Here is an 18208-nt window from a genome sequence, read left to right on the forward strand (position 1 = left end):
TATTTGTTAAAGAAGAGTTGCTTCAAAATGCTGTTCCTAAATCTCAGCTTGTGTGGTGCAAGAGACTCTTGCTTGGTTCCCTCCAAATGCAAGGGAACATCAGCTGCATCCAAAGCACAAAGAAGATTGGAGCAAGAAGAGAGGAGCTATTTATTGTCTTAATCCCTACAGAGTGGAGCAAAATTTGTTTTCTCAGTAATTTGTGGTTATGCCAGCCCTTCCAGACACATGGCAAAGCCTGTGCCCCCATTGTTTGCATGGACAACAGCTGAGACTGTGTAACTTGGCAAAGCCCCATGCTCTGACGTTCACCACTAAGTTATCTTAGCCATATATCAAAAGGTTGGGGGAAGCTGTAAAACGAAACCTTCCTAACCCAAAGGCAGCTCTGCTTTTTGCTATCTAGTGTCTCCCCAAGGCAATGCCTTTCCATGTGTTGCAACAGCCTGCCTGTACTGCTGGAGAGTGCAGAGGTATCACATGCACTGCTAACAACTTAAGAGACAAAGAAAAAAGAATATATTGATACTTGGTGTTCAGTGAGAGCAGTACTTAAGACATTAACGTTGTAAGTCAACATGGAAGAAGACAGCAGACATGAAAAACAGCCTGGCAAGAAGGCACAGCTGAGAGCTGGCAAGGGGGATCCTGACTGTGGTCAGCTCACGGAAAGCGGCCGCCAGATTCGGCAGCTCGCCACCACGCTGATGCTCACAACAAGTACTGAGGCTATGTTACGAGTGGCTGCCAGATCACTGCTGGCTCTCTCAATCTCCATGCTGTGGCTGACAGAGGGAAGGGAGACTTCTGGACTCACCTATGCACTGATCCCTAATACTTAAAATCCACACACCACTTCATAGCACCTCTTCCTTGACATCTGAGCAGTAATCCTTGGCATTTACATGCTAAGTTTCAGCTACTGAGCTCAAATAAGAGCTGAATGTGTTATCTCTGTTTTGCACACAGCCAAGAACAGCCCAGCAGCTTGTCTGAAGTTACATGCCAGAGGGAGAAACCAGGTCCTGTGTCCTCTTCCTCCTCCTGTGCAGTCAATGCAGTGCCTTGCCATCATGCCTTGGCAGACTCCAACCATTCTCACAGGCAGAGGCATCAGCCTTCCTGGCCACACATCACTAGTGCAAACCCTCCCTCTGTGCCTGCCCTTTACATGGTCTACTCCACCTGTCAAGCTATCTCCTTGGAGCAGAACTTCAGCAACACATTGGCACTTGCCAAAGGCTGCACACAGCCGGATGGCAGAGCCTGTGCTGTCAGGAGGCATTTGACTTCCTTGCCTGACATTAGCAGGCAGGCAGGAACCCTCATCACAGCACTCGACAGCTGGTGAAACACAGCTGCATATCACTCACAACCAGGAGCTACAGGAGGACAAAAGCAAGAACAGTAACTATGAGCACAGCCAGGCAGACAGGGAAGCTGAAATGCCTGTTTATGCTATTAGTGATTTGTTCATGCTACTGTTGCCTGAACCTTCCAGCCCTGGGGACAGTCTCATCCTGTGCTGTTTTGTAATCCAAACTGATGGACCCTTTGGGCTGGAGCTCTTCTTTCACAAGGTGTTTGCATGGTACCTGATACATTGAGGCTCCAAGTATTCAAACTGAGCTCCTAGCACAGGATCAGCAGCACTAACAGGTTCTCAGAAAACTATAAAGAAACCTTGGCTAAACTGTGAATAGACCTTAGACAAACTCAAGATTTACCTAGTGTGTCCTGGAACTAAACTCTGCTCCTTCCTTTCTATTTCTTTTAAAATGATACTACTACTAAACCACATTGTAAGCAAAAGCCAGGCATAAGATAGTACAGCTGGTCCAGTGTTGATAACCTACATGAAAAAAAGATACAAGCACATATCAGTAACAAAGATGAACAACAAAAATAGCTCAAAGCTCTTTGGATATATTTCCTGAAAGTGCTTTTAAGTCTCTTTTGCTAACAGGGCTTGAGTGCTTCTGAAAATATTACACTTTATTTGAAGTTTAATTTAATCTGCAGTGCAGACATTTCTGGTCCTAGCTACTCATCTCCCACTCAGCTTTGTGCTTCTCCAATGATGATCAGCTATATCTCCTCTTCCTGTGGCTTATCTCCTTCAGTGACTGTACATCTCCTTTCTAAAGATGAACTAGGACTGATACACTGCCCAAGCATGCTGAGAGAGGGTAACAACAGCTTCTCTCATTCCTTCCCCACAGAGTGGTAACGACCACAGCCCCACTGCCCTTGCAGCAATGGGGCCTTTTAATGTCTTCTGTTTTATTATTTTTTTCTGCCAGCTGCTCAACTGAACACCATAAAAAGCCACAGAAACAGCATAAAACCCCATTCTTTTCAGCCACTGCATTGGCAAGACTGAAGGTTTAAGCAACTGGCTGCTTCAGCTCCAGGCCTCCAGCCTACCTCTAAAACAGGCAGCAAATCCAGAGACGTACAGGCTCATGTTATTTCAGCCTCCCTAGTGCATTGTACATTGATCATATTTCTCCTCCTAGCCCACCCCCAGCCCTCTCCTTGCTCCAGAGTTTGCTAGGGCTCATACGTTAGCAATGCACTTGCCTCCTACGTTGAGGACGCGCTGCAGGCAGAGCAGAGCGGGTGGTGAAGTCAGCTGTTTCCACGACAGATTCTCCATGTCCCTCACAGCTCTGCAAAACTTAACTTCCCTGGAAGGGTTTCAAGATCTGACTCATGTCCAGTTCTTCTATTTTAATCATCCCCTCTTACATCATTCTCAGAGGCCCATGGTGTCACATGCAAATTCCCCCAGCCCCCTGCTCCTCCTCTGCCAAGCACTTAATCTGTTGCCATCCCTCTTCTCAAACAAAACTAGGTAGAGGAATACATTTGATACCAACTCCTTCCCTACTCTGCACAGCATCTACCATGTTGCATGGCAGTTGTTATGAGCTTCCAAGAGCTCTCCATTGCAATGACAACACTGAAATAGAACAGGAGCAGTAGCTACACCAGCAAACCCAGTGACAAGGGGACACAAGAGACTAGAAAAATCCCAGCAGGCTGACTAACACTGCAAACCAGCTGGGAGACAGCACAGGCCAGGAGATAAGTGTTGGGAAAGGAACCAGGTCAGCTGGTTCCTACTTTTCATTCTCCCAGCGACTTCCTGAATAACTCTGGATGTCACTTAATCCTTTTGTTCACGCATGGAAGTACAAATCATCAGCATCAGTCCATTCAAGATTTCTTATTAAACCTGATATCATGAAATGGGGATAGAGCCAAAACTCTCTGAAAGAGCAGAGTAGAACAAAGGTGCTCATGCACAGCCGTTTAATCCCTTCTCTAGATCCCAGCCTAAATGCCTCCACGGTTGAGAGATTCCCCACTGATCTCAGGGGAGCCCCTTGTTTGTAACAGTGACCTCTGGACAAAAACCCTTGCCTGGAAGATTACAAATGCTAGCCAAACAACAGCTGGAATGCTTTGCGCCTCCAGCGTGCTCTGTGCAGAAACAAGGCAGAGAGCAGAAACCCTGTACCTAACGACAGTTGCTTTGTTTTGTTTTACTCTGGTCAGTGAGTCATCGTTACATCGATGGGGCTCTCTGCAACTATTCATCACAGAGCTTTCTGGTGCAACCAGCAGCTTACAAAACTGAAAGATCTGCTATGGATCTCTCCCTCAAAAAAAATCTGCTCGGCTTCCCCCCATCCCAGGGAGAGAAGGACAGCCAAGAGGGATGAATGTGGCACTGTTGGGATGTTTGCATGAGTCTGACTGTGAGAACATGAGCGAGCAGTGGGTGTGGGACTCCTGGAAAGCGTGTGTTCGCATGCAAAGGGGACAAGGGGAAAGCGCTGGGATTTTCCATGTGTGGGTGAGTGGACATATCACAAAGAGTTCAAGTGCAATGATGTCAGGAGATCAAGAGAAACTCAGGACAAGGTGCAGAGGTAACCAGACACACCAGAGCACAAACGTGCCTGGTCTTTCTGCTGAGTCCTGGAGCAAAAAGCTTTATACATTTTGCTAAAGGAAGCACATAGAGTTGCTTGAAAAAAGTCTGATATGGAAAGGCTTTTCTGTCTTTTCCCTGTTTACTCATTTCAGTACTTTTCCCACCTGCTTTTATTTTGCTTTTTGCTGTTGTCAGCACAAACCTCCTTCTGTATGCAGCTCTCACAGCTTCCACCTTGTATTCAGCCTGATGTGCAAACACCTCAGCTTCCTTGCCAATCTCTCAAACTTACCTGGTCTCCTTGCTCCCCAAACATACTTTCATCTGATCTGTTACTGCCTGAACTCTCTACCATCATCAAGGACAAAGAGCTTTCTCTACAAAAGTGCACTTGCATAGTGCAAACCAGGTTAGTACAAGGATTGGGGAGTATCACGGCAAAAAGAGGCAAACGTGGCGGGACTGGTGGGAGCACGGAACAGTAGGTGTAACAGAGTGAGCACAGACACCTGGGATGCTGCAGTCATGGTGGGCAATCAAAAAGTGCATTCAGGGAAGAGGCTGGCCAGAGGGAGGACAGAGGGGAACATGTTGCAGAGAAGAATCTGAGAAATGCAAGATCCAAGGGAGCGTGGAGATGGTGCAGAAAAGACCAAAAGTGCCTGTGAAGTGGACAAAGCAGGGAAGAAAGGAAGAGAACAATACTTGTGTCCAGTTTTCTTACTGCTTGAGAAAAGAGACATGGAAAGGTTTGTTTCATCTCCCCATTTAGTTCCCATCAGAAGACATGAAGAGACCCAGCCAAAAGCCAGATGTTTTGTTTCCAGTTTCATTCAACAAGATCTGCATAATAGACGAGGAAAAACTTTACCGGCCTACCCATCTTGCCCCTCTTCCCAGGAACTCCAGGGATCCCCTGCAAGGAAAACACACAGAGAAAAAAAATAATAGGTCTGTTTGAGAAAGCAAACAGCCAACAAACAATACAAAATAAAACTAGAAGAGAAATGGAATGCAAACCAGGCTAATGACTGAGGCATTGTTCAGGAATCAAAATGTCAGCTACTTGCAATCAGCTGCCAGAGCAGAAGACAATTAACCTTCACCCACTAACTACAGCCCTCCCTGAGGACACACAGAGGCAGCATCCACACCCAAGGCAACAGGCTGAAGCTGTGCTTAGCAGGAGCAGTCATTAAGCTACTGGTCTGGAACCGAATGAAGGCCACCGCCAAGGCACTCACTGGAGAACTTGTGTTTATGTTTCTTATTTAGTTATACAAGCATTAAATCAGCGACTCTAGAGTGCAGGGTAGTCCCTTTTCAGGCAGGCACACACACACACTCACTCCCACATGCTCCCAGGGCCTCTCTTGTTTCTGGAGCTTGCATTTGAGGGAGAAAAAGCTGGAATTAAACAGTCTTCATCTTACAGTCACCATCCTTAAGAGCTCTTACAATGGAAAGAGGGGGTCCTTGGATGGGTAGGGATTAGATAGGTGGGGGAGATGCAAGGGAGAAGACCAAAAAGGCAAGGAAGGCCCTGTAAAGCTCTGAACACGTGGGTTTGGAGAAGGCACCATGAAAAGGATGGAGTGAAGGGAGGACACATGGGAACAGCAGCCCCAACTGCCCATTCAGTCTTGACTGCCCAACTCGATGGAACTGGAAGGAAAGCCATTGTCAGAAATGCCCCAGGCACTGTCTCTTCCAAGAGCCAGGTTCTTTACAGACATCTCCAGTTGGGCATCCAAAATGCTGGGATGTCACTCCTGTGGGAGCAGGGAGTTTCCATGTATGTTCTTCCCTTGCCCCACCCTCCAAGATGATTTAGCATGAGAGAGGACAAAGACAGGTTATTAAACGAAGGAAAGTATAGAAGATCTCCTCTGTCCTCAACAGTGAGGTCTGAGGATCCTGAAGCCTAGGTTTTCCTGAGTTGAATGTCAGCATCATATAGAAACACAGGTCTTCATGCAATGGTAGAAACAGGCTAAAGAAGGCATAGTTAAACACCAGGCATGCTCGCCTCTTTCCTCAGGAACAAGGGATAGAGAGGGTTACAACAGCCTCTGCAGCATTGTATTTGAGGAACACACCAAGGTTTTCTTCACAAAATACTCACTCTTTCTCCATCAGCCCCTGGTAGTCCAAATAATCCTGGGAGACCAATATATCCCTAAAGAAAAGAGGAAACAAGTAGTCAAAGACATTTCTCCATTAACAGTCAGTCTGTCTCTCCTGAACAGCAAGAGCATCATCCAGCGCTGGTCAATGGCAGCCGTGATGAAATAAACCTTGAGGCAAGTGTATATGCCCATGGACTGCATGGTGCTGGCTTCCACGATGTAGTCCAAGGGCACATACCCTCACACCAGGGATCATGAGGACTCCAGGCAGGAAGAGGCCAGCAAGAAGAAGCCTTACCTGGGCTGGCTACAAGTGTACCTGAGGGAAAGGGAGCTTGGTTCAAGGTTAGCAGGAGTGATAGCAAAAGCAATCCACAGGCCTACATCTCCTTTCTTCTCTCTGAGGGCTCTTTTACCTTTACCACTAATCCCTACACTGTGTTGTGAAAAATATCCTGTTGTACAAGCCCTTTCTGCTTGTCTGACCTTGCATGGTGGTCACTCACTGCAGCCCCTTCTTATGCAAACCTCACCTTTTCCTGGCATGCCAGGCTGTTATCACCCTGCTGCTGAGAGGAGCAAGTCAGTAAAGGTTCTGCCAAAAGCCTTTCCCTTCAAACTCTGTTGCACTACCAAGATCTTTTGCAAACACTTCGTCACCCCAGGGGCCCAAGTGTGCAATTTCAGGCTCTTTGGACTGGTGCTCAAGGCTCAACTTGCACCTACATACACATCCTCTGACACCCAATGTTAACGAGTCTCCTTTGCACCAACGTTTCACCTAAACTCAGCTCCTCTCACGCTCATCAGCAGGCATTGCATTTTCACATAAGCAGCATTTCTCTCTGGCCTTGGGGTCCTGCTCAGACCAGACATGCTGCATAAAATGCTACATTTCCCTTCCCTTGCAACAATTGGAGCCTTGTGTTTAATCCTCTCTGCTCAGCAGTTAGTACAAAGTTACCTTGTGTGCTGGTCCCTTGCAAAGGACTAATTTGTGCCAAACATGTAGAATCAGGAGGAAGTGAGTTTCAGCAGGGAGCTCCCCCTGTGGCACCTCACTGTTACAAGAGCCAAGTGTTAACACTGATTTTCTCTCATCTTTCTTCCTCCATCATCACTACATCTCTTACTGACAACCCCACCAAACCTTTTCACCAGTCCATCACTCCCTTTAGGCTGCAGTTCTTTTAGTGATAATACCCAGCTGAGAGATAAGGCTACCTTAAAAGATGCTGCTTGCCTTTGCCTCCTGAATCCCAAGACAAACCATTTAACTCCTGAATTACTTCCTGCAGAAGTAAAAAAATAGACTTTGGGGACGGAGAAAAGTCCTCAGTTGTCTGCCTCAATCCACAAAGTGCAGGTATCTCACCTTAGCACCCAACTCTAACTGCAGATGAACTGAGAAATGGCTTTCTTGGGTAGCTATAAACATTTTGGTGCAAAGTGGGAAATAATTTTCAAGTCTTCCATTCTGCACATCTACCACAGGATAATTACATGAGGTCCTGGTATAGACCAGTGAAACAGATGCACTAGGGAAAGGTTTATAAGTTGCAGAAGCAAGGTGAGCAAGCTGTGCTCTCTCAGATCTTCCTCCCTTCCCAGCTCAGGAATACAGCTTGCTACAGGGTCAGCATTTGTTTATTCCTTGCAGTTTTCCTAGTGATGAAAGCCAGCTGCTTGAATTTACTGCATATAGAGAAAGTATCACATGTTAGAGAAACGGGGGATTTTACTGGCTCTGAATCTCATTGTGAATTTATAATTACAGGAAAAGAACAAAATGTGATTAATGAGAGCCTTTAACTGGTAACAAAAAATAATGATCCTTTGCAGGGAGAATGAAGCCCCAACAATTCAATTTGGTGAGCAAAACCAGGCGGAACAGAGATATTAATGTTTGTATTTGCACATGGCTTCAAGATGCTGACTTGCTATTCTGCATAATGATATAAATCACCCCTAAACCCAGGGCTATACCCAAACCAGCATGGTCAAAGACCACTGAATCACACTTACTGAAACTAAAGAGGCCTTTGGGAGATGGGGCTTGCAGAAAGTTCAGACTTTAGTAGGAATTTGTATGCCATTCTTTTCTCTCCTGCAATGTGAGCTCTGAAGGGGTTGACTTTGTATCAGCAGCATGATTGGTGAACTTTGATCTTGGTACATTCTTTGTGTAATTCAAAAAACTTAGCAGTGCTTCACTAAACAAGTGGTGTGCAGTTCAAGTCCCCTGAATCCAATGAATCAAAGCAACTAGTCTCAAGACTGCAAAATTGAGCAGAACGTTTCTTGAGAAGCCTTTGGTAAAAACAGAAAAGCAGAGAAAAGACAAATGAAAGGCTGCTTACCCGACTGCCTTTGGGACCAGCTTCCCCTATGGGGCCAGGTAAACCCTAGAATAGAAGGGAAAAAACAAAGAGAAATGTGGACAGGCTTTAACTCAACCTAACAAGCTGTGCCAAGTCCCCAGCACCGACCCCGCATGGTTTTGCTTTCAGTGCTGAGTCCAAGGCGTATCAACAAAGGAGAAAATAAAAGGACAAATTGATACAAATAACAAATCTCCCATTGTTGAAAAGCTGGAACTCTGCAGAACCTGAGACTGCTGCACATACTGAGCCTTCAGTGGGGCTGAAGTGGAGGTTTCTGATCATAAAGACCAAAAAGGCTAATGCAGCACAGACGGTGCGTTACACTTCAGATGCGACACACAGGGATGCTCTGTACCCAACAGCTCTCCATTCTAACACATGCACTAACTGAACACACACATAGCAAATGACAATACCCATTTAAGGAACACAGACAGGCCCTGATGCAATGAGAAAGCCTATTTTCTACATCTAAGAAAGTCACTTAGCAGTGCAGGTACTGCAATATCTCTAACTCTTTGGAGCATCAACAGCTATGGAAAGAATTGAAAGCACGTTCCCCATTCTACTTCTACACCTACTGTTGCTCACTTGAAGTCTTGTACAGAAGAGGCCTGGAAAAATGCATAATGAATTTTCATGTTGATTGCCTTCTAGCAAGTTTCCAGGTCGTTGTTTTCTAGTTCTAAATGTTGTTGGGCTTTTTTGGAAGCAGGGTAAAAAAAAGGCTAAGTCCATATTTTCTTTAGCTGGCAGCACTGCAAATTCAGTCTGGGATCTGAAAGTTGGGTTGTGCTCTTTCCTGGCTCGTGCATCATTGCCAAAGATTTCAGCCATGGGGGTGAAGTTAACAATTCTGCCTATGATGTGCACATCAGAGCCAAGCTCTCTCTCCCATAGCTGCAGAGCCAGCACAGCTGAGAGGAGTAACAAGTAGTAAAATCTCAGTAAAGTAAACAACCCTGATGCTGGATACACACAGCCTTCAGATATGCTGAGAAAAAGCTGTCTTTAAAAAAACCAAACTTTTCTGCCCCAAACTGAGTTTTAAGAAAGCACTTTTGTTCTTCGAGGGTCAGGCACAAAGATTTCACCCTGCTTATCTGATGGGCAGAGCACTGCTGCAAATTGCTAAATGGCATTCATTAACCTTACACGTCCAATATAGCTTGGACCTCTTAGTCACCTAGCACACATTCACACCTAAGAGACTCTTTGGCATGTAAGTCCCCAAGAGCCTTTCAGAGTATCAATACAGCATTTAGTCAGGTGCATAAAGCTCTCATCCAGTTCTACCATCTGCACTCTCCAGCATGCTAAGCAAGGTATCCATTTAATTTTCAGCTGAAAGTGATGATACATTATTGGTAGTCTGAGGCAGGGGAATGCAGACTTGTTCTGCACATCTAGATCACATTTACCCCGATAACCTGCACATCTGGGCAAAAATTCACACAGGAGCTAATGACAAGCCTGAAAGACTCCTGACAGACTGCTTGGGGTCTCTGCCATGTGGTCAGCCTCTTAGCTATGTACTTAAAGATAACTGTAGTAGAACCCAACATTAATGCATCTAATGAAGAAAAACATGGCAAACTGGTTTCACTGTAAAATGTTACAGAGCCAGCTCTTCTGCCTTCTAACAGACTCCATTTAGAGTCTTACAAATTCTTCCTCTAAAATTTCTTCCTACTACTCAGCATCTTATATCAGTAAGACAATAAAGTGTTGGATCTTGATCTATTTTCCTTTGCACATTCAATTCCTAAAGCTGTCTATGTGGGGTTTTCCTTTTCAGAATGAAAACAAAGTATTGGTTTTATTTAATCATCTTTTTTTGCAGCTGCATATATGATTTATACATACAGTGATGGTCCAGGCACAATTTGATATGTATATAAATGATTGTGTGAGTGAATTGTACTTGTGAGAATTCATCTAATATTTTCATTTGGTAATATGCCTTTTCCTGTCACAGATTTCTAACCTGTTCAACACTAAATACAAAAAATACCTAAAGATAAAGGGTTAGCAGCTTGCACTTCTGCTTCTCTTCTCTGCTATTCTGGTTTTATGTCCTTGTTGTTATCCTAAAGCAAAAATTTGTCAGATTTTGCTGTAGAAATTCAGGTTTTATATATCAAAGGCATAAAATACCTCCTAACAAACAACCTCACTGTCCCATAGAGTTGAAAGACCAAGTCACTGATACAGCATCTCATGAATGGAAGAAGGAAAACATTTAGACACATTCTAGAGGTCTGCACTATCTTTAGTGGGGCACATATTTAGCTACCTGCAGACCCAAATCCCTAGTCTGTGCACAGCACGATGAGATTTACTGCACCTGCCTGCCAGGATAACCTTTGGCACCTGGACTTCCATCTGGTCCTCGTTCGCCCTTTGGAAAGAAAGAAAGAAAAGACACAGAGATAAGGTGAATGTCACACTAGGGAAACCTTTTTATCTGTTTGATTCTTTGAGCTGAGGGGGAGAGGAGGGTAGAATGGTTTAACTTGATGCAAATTTAGAGAGGAGAAGAAAATATTAAGGGTAGACAGTGAAATAAATTAATGAGGGTGGAAAAACCGCAGAAGCCAAGCCAATAAGAGCCATGCATTAAGCCAGTGTTGCTATTTCTTCCTCTCTCTCCATCTGCAGTGAAAGCAGTAGATAGTTTGAAACAAGGAGGCTAAGAGAAGGTGTAAGGCTGCATCTATATCTGGCATATGGAACCGTTTTACTGGTGGGGAAGCACTGCCAAAATTCTTCAAAACTGAATGGGCTCATGTATAATATCCTTTAACATCATTGCTAACAGGGCTTGCTATTCATTGCCTTTTTTTTCCCTTCCTGAACTGCAAACATCAGACTTAACCAAATAAAGAGAAAAAGGGAGAAGGGGAATGGGCTTTGGGAGGGGAATTACATGTTAGTACTTAATATGATGTGGTTAGTAAAATCCAGGTGAAATGAATGTAAAAGGGAAAATAAAGGGGGGGTGGGGTAAGTTGGCATTTCTTCCACCACATAAACTTATCATGGTAGAGCAATAAAAATTGGAAATTAAATTTAGAAACTCCAAGGCAGTCTCCTCCCACCAACCTGCTGATGCTTGGTCTGTGGATGTGCACAGCTGTGTAACCCCTGTGTGGACCAAGCTGCCCCTGGAAGGAGCTGGCTGTCCACACTGGGCAGGCTGTGCAGGACTCATAGCAGCAGCAGAGTCAGCAAATCCAGCCCTCTTTAATGGTTCACTCTTGGTAATTGGGAAGACTCACCTGGTCTCCAGGGTGACCTGGTGGTCCAGGGTAACCTTTATATCCCTGTGGAAATAGGATGGAAAAGATGAATAATAAGGAAATAAAACCAATCTGGTTTTGTTTTGAATTTCTCTTTGCAGGTGGGAGTAAAGCTCTGAGGAGAGGTAGGATTTTAGATATGGGATGGCACACCATGATCATGGACATCCTCAGTGTGCTGCTTTGTGGTTGCATCACCCAAACACTGCCCCTGTTCCCAGGCTGTGCTGCAATGCAGTGTGGCAAAGGCAGCCAGCACCTGCTGGGGCCTGGCCTGGTGTTGAATCTGTACACAGACCTATTTGTAACCTGCACCTTTAGTAAGCCATCCTTAATCCTTAGGAAACCACAGGCTTGCAGAGGGAAGTGTTGTCTTTGGGTAAGCTGGGGGACTATACAACATGAGTCATATTTCAGAGAGCTCACTTTGCTTTACAACTTGCAATGCCATAGGAAACATCAAAATAAGCATTTTATTGCTGGCTTGAATTTGTGTAGCTTCCAGCTTTTCTAATCTGATTATTACAAGGTATGACAAGATCCAGAAGCTACCTAAAATGGTGAGCAAGCTATCTCTTTACTTGCTTTCTCTCTTTGCTGAACTAATTAGAATGAGCTTCTTAATCCATTTTGCTACCTGACAGGTGTTGCAGGCTCCAAATCATTCTCACAAATCTTTCATAAACCTGTTTCAGGTTTTTTTTGATGCAGACACTGGAGCTGGGCAAAGGAGCTTGTTCAATGCAGACTCATCTGTGTGTATTTTAAGAGTTTACTTTCTCCAGGATTTACCCAGAGCTCTCTTCAAACACTGAGTAAATTCTGCAAGTGACAGGCACTTCAGGCTTTTTTTCTCCTCTCCTTTATTATCCTGCTTCAGCTATTTAAAACAAACTTGTTTCCATCAACTGAAGTCACAGCAGATTAGCAGATTAAGTGCAGATACAGAGTTGACTGTTTAGCCTAGCTGCTAGCAAGACTAAAACAATAGAAGGCAGAAGGTTTAACTTGAAACAAATGGAGAGAAAAAATAAACAAGAAACAATCCTTTCACAAATACTACAGAAATAACAAAATGCTTTCTGGGTGGGTTACAACTGCTAACTCTAACAGTCTCTTCTATTCACCCTGTTCCCAACCAGGGCTCCCGGCACACACTGTCTGTGAGTCCCACAGGGTGCATCTCCCTGCTCTGGAAGCCATAACCAACCCTGCTTTGGCTGGGGACTTGGCCTTTTGCTTCACTTGCCAGATGAACCCAGGCTTGTTTCTGCTCCTAGGTCCACACCTCTGCTTAATGGCTTTTTTATTCTTCCCATGGGTTGTTCTAGACCTGCAGCCTAAGCCTTCTCTGGCGGAGGTATGCAATGCTCTCAGCCACCCTGGCTACTACCCACTCCCCTTTGCATTCCTTCTTGCTCATTATTTCAGACATTTTGGCCTGGAAAAAAGTTGATTCCCTTTTCACCACTGCTCTCCTTCTTGACCTTGCTGATGTATCATGGCCCTCCTCTTTTGACGAGGCAGCACGTCCTGAGAATGTGGTGGCTGACCTGATGGACCATTTGGCTACTGGCTGGGCCTTATGTCAACCATCTTGAAGGTCTTTTCTCCAAATGCTATTAGTGCATTTCAATCCATGGCTCCTAATTGGAAGTGCCTCAGCAGCTCTTGGAGAAGGATGGGGCTCCCTGTCTTTCTCCAGGGATCTGCCCCTGAGATCCTCTCTTATCCTCTCTCTGGCTCCTCACCAAAGCTGCTCAGCATCAGCAGAAAGGAGGGAGGATGCTCCACCCTGGTTAGGTGTCTGGTCTATATGTGAAGGCACGTTGTGAAGGCCCAGACCCACCTGGGTGTGGAAGACCCAGTGTTGGTATCATCTGTCCCTGGAGCACAGACCAGTAGAATGTTGTACAGATGGAGAGTGTCTATTCTGGTCCTCCCCTTCCCTCTTCCAGAGAGAGCTGCCAACAGAAACAGCTCTGGGCTCAGTGTCTCCTGGAATTCAGCATGGAACCCATGGGGTTTTCTCCTGGGGTTTCTGCCCAGCTCTTCCAGCCACAGCCAGGAGCAAGAACTATGTCTCCAGATAGCTGGAGCACCTACTTCCATGAATACAAACACTTAGAGAAGTCTCTCTTCCTTCACTGATAAGAAAGAGGTGCCTATCTTGGATTTTCAGAAGTGTTCTGCTCTTTTCAAGCCTGCAGTGTACACCCAGAATGGGTGGTTAGATGATAGCACCTTGAGATGCTCAAAGCATGTCCTGAGCTAAAAGTCTGCACCAAATGTTGCATTGCTATCTCTATAATGGTAAAGTGAATGGCACTTAAGTATGTAGACACTCTACTACTGGTACATGCTATTAATTATCCTCCTCAGTATATATAACGAGCTCTGAGAAGCTTTGAATGTGTGTTTGTAGTATACTGCAGTTATTTCTGTCACAGGTTAATTATAGGGAGGAGAAAATAGAAAATCTCATGGATGCTAAAAGTTGGCTGCAATGGGAAAGTATTTACCTGCTAAAATCCTCTTTAAATGGCACTAAAATGACAGGGCAGAGGGTATGAAAACAACTGCATTTGCTCTTTTATCCAGACACTTCCTGATGATTACAGGGTGTTGAACACAAAGGGCTGTGATTTAGAAAGGAAATTGCACTCCAGTGAAGGATTTACTCATCTGTGACAATATTTATAATCCACCCTCTCCTAGCAAAAAAGGATCATCCTGCACTTTGATAGGAAATATGAAGAGTAAAGAGGCCAGCAAATGAGATTTGCACGTCAGGGTGTGTTTTGAGACACTGACCAATTCCCAGCTCTGTCTTTATTCTCTGATTAGGGTTAAGCAAAGCTTTTTCCTCCCTCATTGCTGTTGTCTTCTACAATGTACTTTGCTACAACTATTGTCTCCTCCACAGTACTTGATGCTGGGATATATCTGCAAGGCAACTGTAGTCTGCAGCCTCCAACCTAAAGCCAAAGTCCACTGACACCTCATAGGCACCAGAGGAAAGGGCAGAGGACACGGCTGAGACCTACCACTGTCCACAGGAACTGCTTATCAGCAAAAGCAACATTTGCTCTGTGTGAAGAGGATGAGAATCACATCTACTGCTTGCAAGGTAGTTTCATATACTTGTAGAAAGGTGCTTGCAAAATGGCTTTGGGGGTGCTCTGAAATCAGACTATCCAGTCCTACAAAGAGCAAAGATCTGCACAGGCACTGTTCAAAACCATATGCTGCTTGGTTGTGGCTCCAGCTCAAGCTGCTGAGCCAGTTGTTTCATTTAGTGGGAAAAGTATTTTGTTTCCCCTGCTGAAATGCTGAACTATTTTGCCTCTTTGAAAGTTTCTACATGGTGTTTTCAGATCAAAGTCCTTAGAGCTATTTCCATAAGTCCCTCCATGGAGTGAGCAGGAGGGATGTCCATTTCCAAGGTGTTGCGGTTTCCTGGTAGCCAAGACATGTTGCCCACCTTCAGCCAAACACCAGCATATTTTCACTGGGGGAATGCCATCAGGGAATCCAGATAAAAAAAGATTTTTTTCCAAACATTTCTCCAACAACTGTGATTTTTTTCTTAACGAAGGATGCTAATAAAAGCCAGGTTACACCAAAACCACTGCCAGACTAGTGCTACTGGTAGGTGGGGTTTTTTTTAAGCTGCACTGAAGGAAAGATTTCAGCATCCAACTTGCTGATTACATGAAGAAACAGAAGCCTGTTCCTGCTTTTGCCCTGCCCTGGGGGAGCAGAGATCAAATGTGAAGGCCATGTGCTGGGCTCAGGAGCGTTTGCCCAATCTCTCATTCCTCCTCCACTTTTCCCACTCTGAGTCCCTGCACCCCTGACATTGCATTTTGCTGATTGTAACCACAAGGTTTTGCTTTATGAGCTGTTATACCAGGAAAATGGTATTCTTTGCACCCTATTTGTTAGAACTTGTTTGTGACAGCAAATCACTCTATTGCCCATGGCTCCACACAGCACTCCAAGCATGACCAGCGTTGGGAGTTGAAAAATGAGCCCAGACTCAACTCTTGGCAGTTTGATTCCAATATAAAGCATACAACAAATAATCTTGGAGAGGGAGAGTTTCTTCCAGCCTGCTCCATGCTTTCACTACCCTGAATCTTAAAGCATACCTGAGTAGATATTTGTGTGCAGCTAGCTGGCCTGAGGAACAGTGTATCTTCAGTGGCCTGTTGACTGATGAAGTGCTTGAAACAAGATGCTAATTTTAACTGTTCAGCTTGGCTATGTCAATATTGGCTGGCTGGGAAAAGAAGTCATGTCCACTGAGCCCAGCTATCACACAGCTCCCTGCAACAAGTCCAGCTTTCAAAAAAACCAAACCAACCTACCAACACAGCCTGGAACTGGAAAATCAACTGAAGTGTCCTTGATGTAACAAAGATGTGAGCTCCAGGTATGGATTGCTAAGATATTGCTGAAGGCAAGGACAAACACTGCTGTAACATGAAGGCAGGGATGGATCTTGTGCTTTCTCTCTACATATACTTTTCTAGGCACAGGTACATTGTTGGTACATAATATAGAAGCAAATAAAGTAAAACCTGCCTAATGCTGTCAGTCTCCAATACGACAAAGGGAAGGCACACAGGTATTTTGTTTGAAATGTGCTGTACCAGGAGAAACAGCCAAGGTTTCCTTGAAATGTCTGAACATGTTCTGAATCCAGCCTTTGAGTACTGATGCCAGTCACAGATCCATTTAATTAACATACTGGCTGAACTAGACCTAAACTCAGGTTGCTGATGAAGAACCAGTGTCAGAGTGTAGAGGGATGGTGCAGTGCAGTGGGTCACAGAATTCAAAGAAGGAACAGAAACCTGGATCCAGAATTTCACTTCATGTACAAGTCTTGCTTGTACAACCTTTAGCCAGTGGCTTCAGCCTGTGTCCCAGTTTATACATCTGTGAAACAGGCACAAGACTTTTTTTTTCTGAGTACTAGGACTTAATGAAATGTTTCAGGCAGAGTTAGAGGAGGGAATTTTAAAACAAAAATCTGATCTAATTCACTAGAAAAGAATCCTCTTACCTTTCTACCAGGTGGTCCAGGGAACCCAGTCAAACCAGGTAAGCCCACATCTCCCTGTAAGAAGCAAGCATGTTGAATTAAGTTTTCAGCAACATTTTCCCCTATGCCTAATGTAAAGTTATTGAAGTTATTGTGCCAACAGTACCACCAAACGATTGATATTTCTGTTTTTAACCACAACTCTTAAAAAAACTGACTGGATAAGAAGCGTAGATTTAAACAACATCTCTATTAACTGGCTTATATAAATAATAAACCCAGTTAATTAATGGCAGCTGCTGCTACAGTCCATTTTTTTTTTTTGCCAGCAGAATGAATGCTTTTTTTTCTTGGTTTCAATGATCTCATTCAGTCACATGCTCCATTCGCCTTTCGATAGGCATTTCAATCGCCAAGGCAAGGAAATCTTAGCTTTTAAATGCAATAAGAAGAGCAGGTACCTCCTGCCAAATCCTGTGATTGTGTTCACACTCTGCTACTGCACTGGCTCAGCACACAGCTTCAGTTCTGATGGTGCTGATGGTATAATTATTTAACCTGCCTGGTATGATACAGATTGAACCTTTGCAGGCAGCTGGTGGGAGGGTTTTTTCAGTGGCCTGTACTTTGGAAAAGGGATTGCATCACATCCCAGCTGGCATGCCCAAATCATCATAGGAATGGAGAGGTGCATTGCTCTGAGACCTCTCTATAACATTCAATCCATTTGTACAAGCTCATTTTTGCCTCTTCTGATTAGGATCAAAAACCCCTTCAGTCTCTCCAGTCTGTGCTGTGCCTGCTTACTGCAAATGCATTTGGAGTATCTAGCTTCAAAATTAGGCATCACTCCAAACTCCTGCTGGAAACTCGTTGTTTCTATTACTACTAACAGGAGTAAAGCCTTGTTAACATGAGCTAAAAGTGATGTGGACCTCTCCCTTTCTTACACTGAGCATGCTTGCAAGAAAACAGTTCCAGACTCTGTGGTGGATGGTTTCCATGTGATGCCATTCTGCTGGAGCATACCAGGAATTTCAAAAGGCATCTTGTGCTGTTAAGTTAAAAGTAACGTTTCAGACTCAGCCTTCTCCATGTTTCCCAGCATCACTCTCCATCTTGCATTTGTGTGGCTTGCTGTGCTTCGTGAAGGCATCTGGTTTCAAATGGAGGGCCTGAGTTCATCATGGCTAATGCTTTCTATTAGCTGTGCTTTTATAGCAAGGCTTGTGATGAAAGGAAGAGAACCAGGTTTCTTGACCTGGACAGGAGCTGTGCAGGCACCAGTGAAAGAACTAATTGAAGTAGATGTTGTGGAGCCCTAATCACTCTACTAGGCATTTCAAGAGTTCTCTGAAGCCTTGTTGCCTCAGTAGAAAAATCACTGAGCAGTG

At 44.5% G+C, this 18208-nt stretch overlaps 1 protein-coding gene across 1 annotated transcript in view; it reads right to left on the reverse strand.

Moving 5' to 3' along the window:
• The window catches only part of COL27A1 (collagen type XXVII alpha 1 chain), a 154816-nt gene that overhangs the window by 97639 nt on the left and 38969 nt on the right, over window positions 1-18208 (reverse strand). Inside the window, exons 7-12 of the mRNA XM_062011295.1 lie at window positions 16836-16889; window positions 11741-11785; window positions 10807-10860; window positions 8436-8480; window positions 6072-6125; window positions 4818-4862 (exon numbers count right to left, since the gene is read on the reverse strand). Coding sequence (XP_061867279.1) covers window positions 4818-4862; window positions 6072-6125; window positions 8436-8480; window positions 10807-10860; window positions 11741-11785; window positions 16836-16889 — 297 coding nt within the window. The remainder of the gene's footprint in view (window positions 1-4817; window positions 4863-6071; window positions 6126-8435; window positions 8481-10806; window positions 10861-11740; window positions 11786-16835; window positions 16890-18208) is intronic.

The sequence above is a fragment of the Colius striatus genome, chromosome 19 (assembly GCF_028858725.1).
Source record: "Colius striatus isolate bColStr4 chromosome 19, bColStr4.1.hap1, whole genome shotgun sequence".
Classification (NCBI taxonomy): domain Eukaryota; kingdom Metazoa; phylum Chordata; class Aves; order Coliiformes; family Coliidae; genus Colius; species Colius striatus.